Source organism: Bos javanicus, chromosome 17, assembly GCF_032452875.1.
Source record: "Bos javanicus breed banteng chromosome 17, ARS-OSU_banteng_1.0, whole genome shotgun sequence".
Taxonomy (NCBI): Eukaryota; Metazoa; Chordata; class Mammalia; order Artiodactyla; family Bovidae; genus Bos; species Bos javanicus.
Genome location: NC_083884.1, coordinates 16,322,911 through 16,335,940, shown reverse-complemented (window position 1 = coordinate 16,335,940; position 13,030 = coordinate 16,322,911). Strand labels below are relative to the sequence as shown.

General features: G+C 41.3%; 1 protein-coding gene across 5 annotated transcripts in view; it reads right to left on the bottom strand.

Moving 5' to 3' along the window:
- Nucleotides 1-13,030, bottom strand: part of INPP4B (inositol polyphosphate-4-phosphatase type II B) — a 456,612-nt gene that overhangs the window by 62,557 nt on the left and 381,025 nt on the right. Inside the window, exon 22 of one of the 5 annotated variants that reach the window (XM_061384113.1) lies at nucleotides 2,358-2,764. The exons of the other annotated variants lie outside the window; for them this stretch is intronic. Coding sequence (XP_061240097.1) covers nucleotides 2,763-2,764 — 2 coding nt within the window. The 3' untranslated portion in view covers nucleotides 2,358-2,762. Of the gene's footprint in view, nucleotides 1-2,357; nucleotides 2,765-13,030 lie in introns of those variants that run through there. 5 annotated transcript variants of the gene reach the window in all.

Sequence of the window (13,030 nt, the reverse complement as noted above, 5' to 3'; positions counted from 1 at the left end):
AACCATATCTGACAGGTCCCTGAGACACTTTCCAAAATCACCTGGTATAAATGACTTTCAAACATTTTTGAAAGGAATACAAAAGAATTTTACTTCATATAATTGTCCAGTTAGGCACACGTTTATCCCTTTGTAACACACATTTTATGAAATCTATTTACCCCTGGCCTTCACTGGTGACTTAGATGGTAAAGAATCTGCTTGCAGTGCAGGAGACCCAAGCTTGATCCCTGGGTTGGGAAGATCCCCCGGAGAAGGGAATGACTACTCACTCCAATATTCTTGCCTGGGAAATCCCATGGACAGAGAAGCCTGGCGAGCTACAGTCCATGGGTAGCAAGAGTCAGACAGGACTGAGCAACTCACACTGTCATATTCACATTCCATGTTGCTTTCTTTTGAATGTTGGTCCCAACCCACCAAATTGATTTAACATCTAAATCATGTCAACATGAAAAAAAAAAAAATCTTGCAAAGCATGGATTTAAGGTAAGTCTATATTCAAGATGTTTAGGTGACTGTTTCATAAGGTTCATAGTCAGAGGAGACAAGTCAAAAACCCAGTGTCTCCAGTACTGTGCCAGTAATTTTCCTCCAGACTGTGTTAGTGTCTTCACAGTTGGCTGGTGGCATAAAAAAGCAATTCCAGTATTAAAACAATAGACCGGGCTTCTTCAGAACTCTGAGAATCCAGAACAAAGCATAATAACTTTTCAAAATGATTTAGTTTCATAGTTGATGTGAAGATTTTTAAATCAGCCATTTTAAACAGACTACAAGGTTCCTAAAATAAGTCAAACAAATGGCCATCCTTTGCTCATTTCTACCACATAAAGACAGTGCTTTCAGATACATAGAAATGATGATCCGTAGAAATTTCACTCCTTCTCCTTATGGCATGCTTTTTAGAAGGAAGACATTTGATGATCTTAAATTTTTCAAGCCAGTTTCTATTTCTGTAATGATAAAACTTGCTTTATTCAGAGCACACCCCTATTAGTCCATCACTTTGATTGAGGCCGATTTTCTTTTTAACCTGACACAAATCCTGCAGGCCCAGGAATTCCAGTCTGGTTCTAGAAACATGCAGAGTTAGTAATGACCAAATAGGTGAGATTTCAAGATGTAATGATAGATCCTGAAATAGCAACTGAAAATCCCGCTCTCCATGGAACGTGGATGAGTTTTGTTACTGAACCAACTGGGGTCTGCGCACCCACTCGGAGGGAAGCTAATCTACTGACTCTGAGTTGAGGTGAAGATACGTGCTGTGTTTCCTGTGGAGCACCAAGCAAGGAGTCCTGGACGGCTAGTGCTCAGAAGGCCTGAACCCCCCAACTGACCTCAGCAAAGCATTTTTAAAGGCAAAATGAGGGAGTGGCTTCCCAGGGTATGTGATCACCTTGTGCACAATTCTCTGATTGGTTGATGGTGACGTAACAGGGCAGTGTCACAGGGGTTAACATCATACCTCAGGCGCCAATAGGTCTGGGGGTTACATGCTCATGGTAGTCAGTAATTGACTTCTTCCATTTGTAATACAACTCAGAAATGTGCATCAGATACTGTTATCTGGGTACTTTGGAGAGGAACTACAGCAGAGTGTCTAGGGGAGGGGTGTGTCCCATGAAGGCCTCATATAGAGTGTCCTGCTCAGGTACAGTTTCCTCCAATGTAAATATAGCCGATAAATGTTGCTTTTGATACTCACTCCTGCATTACTCTAGGACTGGATTTAGACAGAGCAACTGAATCTCTATACTTATCTCAGTAAGAGTATTCTTGTTGTCAAGCAGGGTTTAAGAAAGTAATCAGAAGGTGAAAGGTACAAGAATTTGCATTGTATTATTGGTTATATTAAATAGCAGCAAAAATCTAAATGATGATTAAAGAGAAGTAATCTGTCATATATTTATATATCTATATAATGACATGGAATCTAATTCCTTGTACCTCAGATGGTAAAGAATCTGTCTGCAGTGCAGGAGACCTGGGTTCAATCCCTAGGTTGGGAAGGTACCCTGGAGGAGGGAATGGCAAACCACTCCAGTTTTGTTTTTTTTTTTAACTCCAGTATTCTTGCCTGGAGAATTCCATGGACAGGGGATCCTGGAAGGCCACAGTCCACAGGATTGCAGAAGTCAAGACACGACTAAGTGACAAATATACATACAAAATGAATAAACATGCTGTATGTATTAACATGAATGTATACTAAGAACTATATTGAGCAAAAAGCAAAAAGATTCAGATAAGATAAGAGCAATAATATAAAGCCAAATGTGCAAAAATGTACCATATTTTTATGGATACATACATATAGAGAAAAATCTGAGAATATAAAATACCACATTCAGGATATTGATTTTCTCAGGGAAGGAAAAGTTCGGGATGAGAACCAAACAGGGCACAAAGGAGATTTCCAGTCTGTCTAGAAATACATGTTTCCTACAAAATTTCTGAGACTGACTGATGGGTTTCAACATGTTTGTATTTGATGATTTGTGCTTTTTTGTTGTTACTTGGAACTTTCATCATTCTTTTTAAAGAAAGCACTGAGCCAAGATTCTAGGAAATGATTTCTAATGCCAACTCCATCCCTGCTTTGACATGTTGTCACAGACAAGTAGGTTAACCCTCTGTCCCTGCTTCCTGAACCGCAGAGTGAGAACAATAGTTCCATCATGCTTCATCAACTTGAGGTGGGAAACAATGAATAAAAGTCTTGGCAGAAGAGGTGACATTTTTAAACTCTGCGTCAACTCTGAAAAACAGAGGAAGATATTTGTGGTTCTTAAGAAAAGAGCTCATCGCCTCAGATAGAAAGCTACTTTCTCAGGCAAAAGTCAGCATTTATCCAAAGTAAGAAATATACCCTGACACAGACACAGGTGCACACACGGTCATGATTCCAAACATTTCCCCAAAGCCAGTGACTGTGCTCCCACCACTCCCTGATGGGACAGAGCAGCTAAGTTCAGAGTCACTTTGCCGAAGCTATTTTTGCCCTGTTTTGTCAAATGGGATTTCTTGAACAACAACAGTTCTGAATATGACATTGACCTGATTCAAAGGCAGGGTGCTGACAAGTGAGAGGAATGAGACCATGAACTCTCAGCTCATTGAACTGTGATGCTAATGAGGCCAAGGCAATAGCTGCATCACCTCACGGTCAAATGACTTTGTGTTTTCAGAGAAGGTTCCAAGATGAAATAGAATTCACAGCTGCCTTCCCATCACCTTCCACCCATTTCTCAGTGGGGAGCAGGCACAACATTAACAAGGATCTCTCACACCCTCATTCTGGAGTCAAGTGGTATAAACTCATCTCCGTTGAAATCAGGACTACTTCAGGAATGAGCATCTAAATGTCAGCCAATTGGAACTTGACTTTGACCTTGGAAACTGTTTCAGGGTTATGTAAGTGACCTAAATTGTTCCAAATAAGTGAGGGTCAGGCCTCTGTGAAGCAGAAGAGGAGGAAAGCTCTTTTAATCTCATTACTTTAACATACAATTGACATGGGCTTCCCCGGTGGCTCAGGGGTAAAGAATCCATCTGCAATGCAGAAGACCCAGGTTTGATCCCTGGGTTGGAAAGATCCCCTGGAGGAGGGCATGGCAATTCACTCCAGTATTCTTGCCTGGAGTCTGGCAGGCTACACTACATAGGGTCATAAAGGGTCAGACATGATTGAAGTGATTGAGCCCGAATGCACGGTTGAGCATGGAGATTAGAAGAAGGATAAAGTCAACACTAAGAGTGATGAAATAGGGGAGAAAAGTATCTTTTCAGTGCTTCTAAGGGACTGAACCAACCCTCTCTTAAAGGGTTGCCTACCTTACCAAAGACATTTTCAGTTCTTTTTTTAAGTGATGCCAGGTTGAGTTAGGGTTTCTGTCACTTTCAACCAAAAGCATTCTAAGGTACATATCTGGTTATACAGGGATTTTTAACACTGACTAGCCATATTGCAAATGTGTAATCCTGCATTAGAGGTGAGGAATCACAAATAAGTAGGAGTACTAATGGAAAGCATCCCATCCATCACTTCTACAGTGATGGTTTTAAAACATCTTTGTTTTACATTCTTTGACACTGCTTCTATTAAGAAGATGGCATCTTTGTACCTTCATCTGGAAGCTGGGTGGGCTTGTGACTATGTTGACAAATAGAGCATGGCAGATGTGATGCTCTGCGACGTCGAGGTCATAAGTAACCATGAAGCTGCTGTCTTACTCTCCTGGAGTGTTGCTGTCTATATTCCCTCTTTGAGGGTATCGCCTCTGGTAACCCCTGCGCTAGGTTTGCAGAGGCCCAAGTCACGTGGAGGGTCTTATTTAGGTATGCTAGTTAATAGCTTCAGCTGAGCCCAGCTTTCGAGCCATCCTAGCCCAGGTGTCAGAATGAGTGCAGAAGCCTGTTGCTGCTGCTAAGTCGCTTCAGTCGTGTCCGACTCTGTGCGACCCTATAGACAGCAGCCCACCAGGCTCCCCAGTCCCTGGGATTCTCCAGGCAACAACACTGGAGTGGGTTGCCATTGCCTTCTCTAGCAGAAGCTGGTAGACAATGTCATTTCCCAGTCATTTTAAGGGACACCAGCCATTCTTCTTTCCAAACGACATTCTTGGTGTAGGGAGAAACACCCTGCCTGAACACCTAACCTACAGAACCTGTGAGCACAAATAAAATGATTCTCATTTTAATCAGTAAACATGGAATGATTTTTTACCTTGTAATAAATTACCAAAACAACTACAGTAAGGAAAAAAAAATCTTAGAAGGGACTGTATTTCTAAGTATGAAAAAAATGAACATATGATAAATAATGCTTTTACAGTCCACTCTGGTTAGTGATAAGAAAGCCTTCCTCAGTGATCAATGCAAAGAAATAGAGGGAAACAACAGAATGGGAAAGACTAGAGATCTCTTCAAGAAAATGAGAGATACCAAGGGAACATTGCATGCAAAGATGGGCTTGATAAAGGACAGAAATGATATGGACCTAACAGAAGCAGAAGATATTAAGAAGAGATGGCAAGAATACACAGAAGAACTGTACCAAAAAAAACCTTCATGACCCAGATAATCACGGTGGTGTGATCACTCACCTAGAGCCAGACATCCTGGAATGTGAGGTCAAGTGGGCCTTAGAAAGCATCACTATGAACAAAGCTAGTGGAGGTGATGGAATTCCAGTTGAGCTCTTTCAAATCCTGAAAGATGATGCTGTGAAAGTGCTGCACTCAATATGCCAGCAAATTTGGAAAACTCAGCAGTGGCCACAGGACTGGAAAAGGTCAGTTTACATTCCAATCCCAAAGAAAGGCAATGCCAAAGAATGCTCAAACTACCACACAATTGCACTCATCTCACACGCTAGTAAAGTAATGCTCAAAATTCTCCAAGCCGGGCTTCAGCAATACGTGAACCGTGAACTTCCAGTTGTTCAAGCTGGTTTTAGAAAAGGCAGAGGAACCAGAGACCAAATTGCCAACATCCGCTGGATCATTGAAAAAGCAAGAGAGTTCCAGAAAAACATCTATTTCTGCTTTATTGACTATGCCAAAGCCTTTGACTATGTGGATCACAACAAACTGTGGAAAATTCTGAAAGAGATGGGAATACCAGACCACCTGACCTGCCTCTTGAGAGATTTGTATGCAGGTCAGGAAGCAACAGTTAGAACTGGACATGGAACAACAGACTGGTTCCAAATAGGAAATGGAGTACATCAAAGCTGTATATTGTCACCCTGCTTATTTAACTTCTATGCAGAGTACATCATGAGAAACGCTGGGCTGGAAGAAGCACAAGCTGGAATCAAGATTGCCGGGAGAAATATCAATAACCTCAGATATGCAGATGATACCACCCTTATGGCAGAAAGTGAAGAGGAACTAAAAAGCCTCTTGATGAAGGTGAAAGAGGAGAGTGAAAAAGTTGGCTTAAAGCTCAACATTCAGAAAATGAAGATCATGGGATCTGGTCCCATCACTTCATGGGGAATAGATGGGGAAACAGTGGAAACAGTGTCAGACTTTATTTTTGGGGCTCCAAAATCACTGCAGATGGTGACTGCAGCCATGAAATTAAAAGACGCTTACTTCTTGGAAGGAAAGTTATGACCAACCTAGACAGCATATTCAAAAGCAGAGACATTACTTTGCCAACAAAGGTCCGTCTAGTCAAGTCTATGGTTTTTCCAGTGGTCATGTACGGATGTGAGAGTTGGACTGTGAAGAAGGCTGAGCGCCAGAGAATTGATGCTTTTGAACTGTGGTGTTGGAGAAGACTCTTGAGAGTTCCTTGGACTGCAAGGAGATCCAACCAGTCCATTCTGAAGGAGATCAGCCCTGGGATTTCTTTGGAAGGAATGATGCTAAATAAAGCTGAAACTCCAATACTTTGGCCACCTCATGCGAAGAGTTGACTCATTGGAAAAGACCCTGATGCTGGGAGGGATTGGGGGCAGGAGGAGAAGGGGACAACAGAGGATGAGATGGCTGGATGGCATCACTGACTCGATGGACGTGAGTCTGAGTGAACTCCAGGAGTTGGTAATGGACAGGGAGGCCTGGCGTGCTGTGATTCATAGGGTCGCAAAGAGTTGCACACGACTGAGGGACTGAACTGAACTGGTTAGAGCTACATTCTGTAACTTTGTATCTTTTCTATAATTGATTCTGAAATAATTACAGTCAGGTGTACTAGCAAGCAAACAAATGCAATTAGTCAAAAGCCAATGAGATGTCTTAAAATTGTTAATTATGTTTTGGGGGGCTATAAAATCCTGAAAATTATGAAGAAAAAGCCCCACTGAAACCATCTTTCTTTGAATTGTATTTTCAATTTACAATTTATGAAAAAAGCAATATTAGAAATCAAATATCAAACTCCCAACATGATCAGAACTGAATAATATTTTGGCCTATATTCTTGCATTGTTTCATCTTAAATAAATTTCAAGGTTGCATCACCCATAGTAAAGAAAAAGACACACTTCAAAACTAGTGTTAAAATATATTAAAAGTAATATGTTAACAATTCTTTTAGAATTTCCACACTCACTATTGCACATTGAAGGCCATGGGACTTGGTGTATAGGGAGAATATTATAACACATTCATATTTTTCTATTTTCTTTTTTTCCAAAGAAATCATTCATGATTTAATTTCAGAATCTCTGAGCAATCTAGAATCATGTTGAGGGCTGGGAGATGGACTGTAGGCAGGTGATACTCAAAAATTGAAGTTCTGCTTTCCTCTAGACATAGAGATATCTTTATTAGTGGAAATCAGAAAATGTGAGTATGAAAAGGGTCTTTATGCAAATAAATCCCCAGGTCAGTCTTCCTGAGAAGACTAGTTGCACTACTTGGATTATTTTTTGCCTACTTTCAAGGGGCCTGGGTCCTTAGCACTGAGGAGCATTGGATGGTCACCTTTTTTCCTTCCAACTCAATTTCCAAGTTCCCCACATTTCAGAGCAACAGTAAGAAAATAGCTGTTGAGAGCACACACTACACAGAAAAATCTGAAGACCAAAGGAAGAATAGATTTCTCAAAGCTTAGGACTGAGAGGGAAGCAGCTTTGGGGGTAACTTCAGCATCCCAGCTCTCTGCCCATGTAGGAGTCAGGCCTCCCCCTCTTAAATATACCAAGGTCAAATGGGAGCCCAGAGAGGTAGACACATAACATGGCTTCCTCTGCAAAGGAAGGGCTCACCTCTGCTACGGCCCTCCTTTTTCTCATAATGAAGAAGGAACTGACTCCAAAACCATCAGAAAAGAGGAAAAAGAAAAAAGAAGGCAGTTGACAAGAATGGGCTTTTCTCCAATGGTCTCTGACATCTCTTTAGGTTCCTGGAGGCAAGTAAGAATGAGATATTGACAGACTCACTGACTTAGAGAAAGAACTTATGGTTACCAGAGCAGGAAGTGGGGAGCAGAGGGACAGACCGGGAGTTTGGTATTGACATATCACACTGCTGCTGCTCCTGCTAAGTCGCTTCAGTTGTGTCTGACTCTGCGACCCCATAGATGGCAGCCCACCAGGCTCCCCCGTCCCTGGGATCCTCCAGGTGAGAACACTGGAGTGGGTTGCCATTTCCTTCTCCAATGCATGAAAGTGAAAAGTGAAAGTGAAGTCGCTCAGTCGTGTCCGACTCTGTGTGACCCCATGGACGGCAGCCCACCAGGCTCCTCTGTCCATGGGATTTTCCATGGGATTTACTCCGTCAATGGGCAAGAGTACTGGAGTGGGGTGCCATTCACTAGTATGCTTAAAATAGATAACCAACTACTGTATAGCACAGGGAACACTGCTCAATATTCTGTAGTAACCTAAATAATTTGAAATAATTTGTAAAAGAATAGGTGTATAACTGAATCACTTTGCTGATGCCTGAAACTAACACAACGTTGTTAAGCAACTATGCTTCAATATAAAATAAAAATAAAAAAAGCATGAATCTTGACTGTTTCATACTATATAAATAAAATAAATAACTCCTGAGGTATTTAAAAAGTCATAAATGAGGTAAAACAGAGGAAGACGATTTTGGAAATGAGGCTGCTTTGCAAGGCTCTACAATGAAAAGAGGTAATAAGAATATAAGGCCTTCCTTTTTTCCCTTTCATGTAGCTCCTTTTTGGCTTGAAGTGACCTGTAGTTTGATAATCTAGGATTCTCATGTATTTATAATTTATTGACAGTAACAAAATGTATTAATCTATGCACATTGCCATAGTTCCCTTTTCTGATGTGCCTGATAAAGATAATTTTATCTTTGAGTCTTTGATTCGTGACCCCTACCTGACTTCAAAGAAGAATTGTGCTGTATCTGGAGTTGTATTCTGAAAAACTGGAAGCATGAAGAAATATGGGTAGTCGGGAAGGTGAACTGGATTGTAACAAAGGCCCCTGCACCCGTGGTTCTTGGAGAGGTGAAATGGTAGGTAGAGAGTGAATGTTTGGGAGAGTGATTTCTCAATAGATGACTGAATTACAGATTTGGAAAAAAAAGCATTTCAAAAGTAAAATAAGTTGCTGTCTCCTTTTTGATGTTTAATTCACAGTTGGAACTAATTTGTACTTATCTTTATGCGCTGGGCACTTTACAGGGTGTGGGCTTCCCTTGGAGCTCAGTTGGTAAAGAATCTGCCTGCAGTGCAGGAGACCCGGGTTAGAGCCCTGGATTGGGAAGATCCCCTGGAGAAGGAAATGGCAACCCACTCCAGTCTCCTTGCCTGGAAAATCTCATGCACAGAGCAGCCTGGTGGGCTGCAGTCCATGGGGTTGCAAAGAGTCGGGCACGACTGAGCAACTAACACTTACTTACAGGATGTGATACTATCTTGAAACTGAATTCACAAGAAGCTGGAATTAAATCAGGTCAAATTCAGATATTTATTTCCAAAAGGCAAGATGAGTCCTAAGATTTCTAATACACCCCTCACACCTCACTGTGGGACCAATGAATTATCCTAACAGTGGTGATTTCAGGAGCTCATCCTTATGAGGGTGCTCCAAAAATAATGCCCTTTTTTAAAAAAGATTACCAGAGAAGCAATGATCCATATAGACAGCTATATGGAGAGATCCATATAGAGAGCTGGGCTTCCCTTGTGGCTCAGCAGATAAAGAATTCGCCTGCAATGCAAGAGACCAATCCCTAGGTTGGAAAGATCCCCTGCAAAAGGGAAAGACTGCCCACTCAGTATTCTGGCCTGGAGAATTCCATGGAATGTATAGTCCATGGGGTCACAAACAGTTGGACACGACACAGTGACTTCCACTTTCATATAGATAGCTACTGGTGATGGACAGGGAGGCCTGGCATGCTGCGATTCATGGGGTTGCAAAGAGTCGGACACGACTGAGCAACTGAACTGAACTGAAAGAGCTTTGCAATCAAATTCAACTAGATCAATGCATGTACACAGGAAAAACAGAACTCTCTTGAGAAGCTCAAAGCACATACAACCATTATCTTATCTGTCTTGCTAATGTTTATAAGTGCAGTGTGACAACTTCTCATCCTGGAAACTGACACTGAAAATATTAACTTCCTTTCTCCAGTGAGATAATGGTAGATGATGAACAGGTACATAAGGATTAATTATTCTCATTTAGCTCATAATGAAATGGAGACACTCAAAGCATCAAGTGATTCACTAAATGAACTTTTAATTGAATTCATATCTTTGGATTTCATGCCATTTGGTGCATACTAGATAGACAGGTTTACTGGGAGTCCAGCCAATCTTCATTGAGTGGTGAAGTCTAAAGAAAGAAGACCCCACTGGGAAAAAAAGGAATGTAGAAAAATGGAAGGATGACTAAAAGGCTAGAAATGTGAGTCTTGATCCACACAAACTGGAGAACAGGGTTGATGCATCTGATTTGTGAGGGGCATGAAGTGACAAAGAAGATGCAGAGATCAACGGTGACTTGAACAGGGAGGTGGCCATTTGCATGTGTGTATGCAAAGATGTGTGTCTATCTTTGTTACTTGTAGCGTTGTTTGTATTCACTGATGTGATTCACCCTACAAGTTAAGAGACACTAGAAGTCTACGTCTGGTTTTACATGATACAGAAAATTAAAACTGAATATTCTTTTGTTATCACTTTTCAAAAAGATACAGGACTGCTTTAAGAGACATATCAAATTAAAAAATGAACTTAATCTAAAAATTTTAACAGGTCAGTACATCAGAGTCTGTTCTGCAATGAGCTGAAAATAAAATTTCATTTCAGAAGATCAGGGTCCTTTGACAGCAGTCGAACAGTAGCAGCGCCAAAGCCTTTGACTGTGTGGATCACAACAAACTGTGGAAAATTCTGAAAGAGACGGGAATACCAGACCACCTGACCTGCCTCTTGAGAAACCTATATGCAGGTCAGGAAGCAATAGTTAGAACTGGACATGGAACAGACTGGTTCCAAATAGGAAAAGGAGTACGTCGAGGCTGTATATTGTCATCCTGCTTATTTAACTTCTATGCAGAGTACATCATGAGAAACGCTGGACTGGAAGAAACACAAGCTGGAATCAAGATTTCCGGGAGAAATATCAATAACCTCAGGTATGCAGATGACACCACCCTTATGGCAGAAAGTGAAGAGGAACTAAAAAGCCTCTTGATGAAGGTGAAAGTGGAGAGTGAAAAAGTTGGCTTAAAGCTCAACATTCAGAAAACGAAGATCATGGCATCTGGTCCCATCACTCCATGGGAAATAGATGGGGAAACAGTGGAAACAGTGTCAGACTTTATTTTTGGGGGGTCCAAAATCACTAAAGATGGTGACTACAGCCATGAAATTAAAAGACGCTTACTCCTTGGAAGGAAAGTTATGACCAACCTAGATAGCATATTCAAAAGCAGAGACATTACTTTGCCAACAAAGGTCTGTCTAGTCAAGGCTATGGTTTTTCCTGTGGTCATGTATGGATGTGAGAGTTGGACTGTGAAGAAGGCTGAGCGCCAAAGAATTGATGCTTTTGAACTGTGGTGTTGGAGAAGACTCTTGAGAGTCCCTTGGACTGCAAGGAGATCCAACCAGTCCATTCTGAAGAATATCAGCCCTGGGATTTCTTTGGAGGGAATGATGCTGAAGCTGAAACTCCAGTACTTTGGCCACCTCATGTGAAGAGCTGACTCATTGGAAAAGACCCTGATGATGGGAGGGATTGGGGGCAGGAGGAGAAGGGGACGACAGAGGATGAGATGGCTGGATGGCATCACTGACTCTTTGGACGTGAGTCTGAGTGAACTCTGGGAGTTGGTGATGGACAGGGAAGCCTGGCGTGCTGCAATTCAGGGGGTCACAAAGAGTCGGACACGACTGAGTGACTGAACTGAACTGAACTGAACTGAAGATTGAGAAGAACATTTAACTGGGAGTCAGAAAATAAAGAATTTATCCCTGTTCTCCCACTAGCTGGGGATGTGAATTTAACAAAATCTACCCAGGATACCAAACTCTTCATAACCAATTATAGGGTTAAACTACATTAGTGTTAATCTTTATGTCCTGAGGAACACGTATTTAAGAAGATGATGATGAATATTCTATAGGTTTTTTGGTATTTCTACAATGAAATAAAAATGCTACTTTAAGTAAAATTAAATAAGTTTAGGTACTGTAGATTATGGCATAGTGGTAAAGAATCTACCTGCCAATGCAGGAGATGCAGGAGACTTGGGTTGATCGCTGGGTCAGGAAGATCCCATGGAGAAGGAAATGGCAACCTATTCCAGTATTCTTGCCTGGAGAATCCCATGGACAGAGGAGCCTGGTGGGCTACAGTCCTTGGGGTCGCAGAGTCGGACACGACTGACCACACGTGCTTGAATGCACACACTTAGATTAGGTTTGGCAAACTATGGCTTGCAGGCTAAACCCAGCCAATTCTGTGTTTGTATAAATACAGTTTCATTAGAATTCAGCCAAGATCATTAATTTACATATTGTTAACGGCTTATTTTGCACTTCAATGGCAGAGACCAGGAGTTGTGACAGATCACATGGCCTGAAAAATCTGAATTATTTATCTCCAATCCTTTACATAAAATGAATGCTTGCTGAGCTACAGATCTTACAATTTTCAGTGTGATCAAGTGAAGTCCAAAATCATTTGACTATACAATTCTTTCATTGCCCAACAATCATTAGTAGAAAGAATAGTCTTTGGAATACTTTAGATTATTTCCAAGATCCAATTGCTCCCTGATTCTTCAAAACATTTGTTGTTGTTCACTTGCCAAATTGTGTCTGACTCTTCGCGACCCCATAGACTGCAGCACACCAGGCCTTCTTGTCCCTTACCATCTTCAAAACATCCAACTAAACAAATGACCCAATCTATCCCACTCACTCATTCACCATTCAACAAATATTTATAGAGTATAAGCTACGTGCCAGACAATATTTTTGGTTATTGGGGAAAAAAGTCAACAAATAGACAAGGAGCCTTGTCCTCATGAAGCTTACATTTTAATGAGGAGTTACAGCCAAGCAA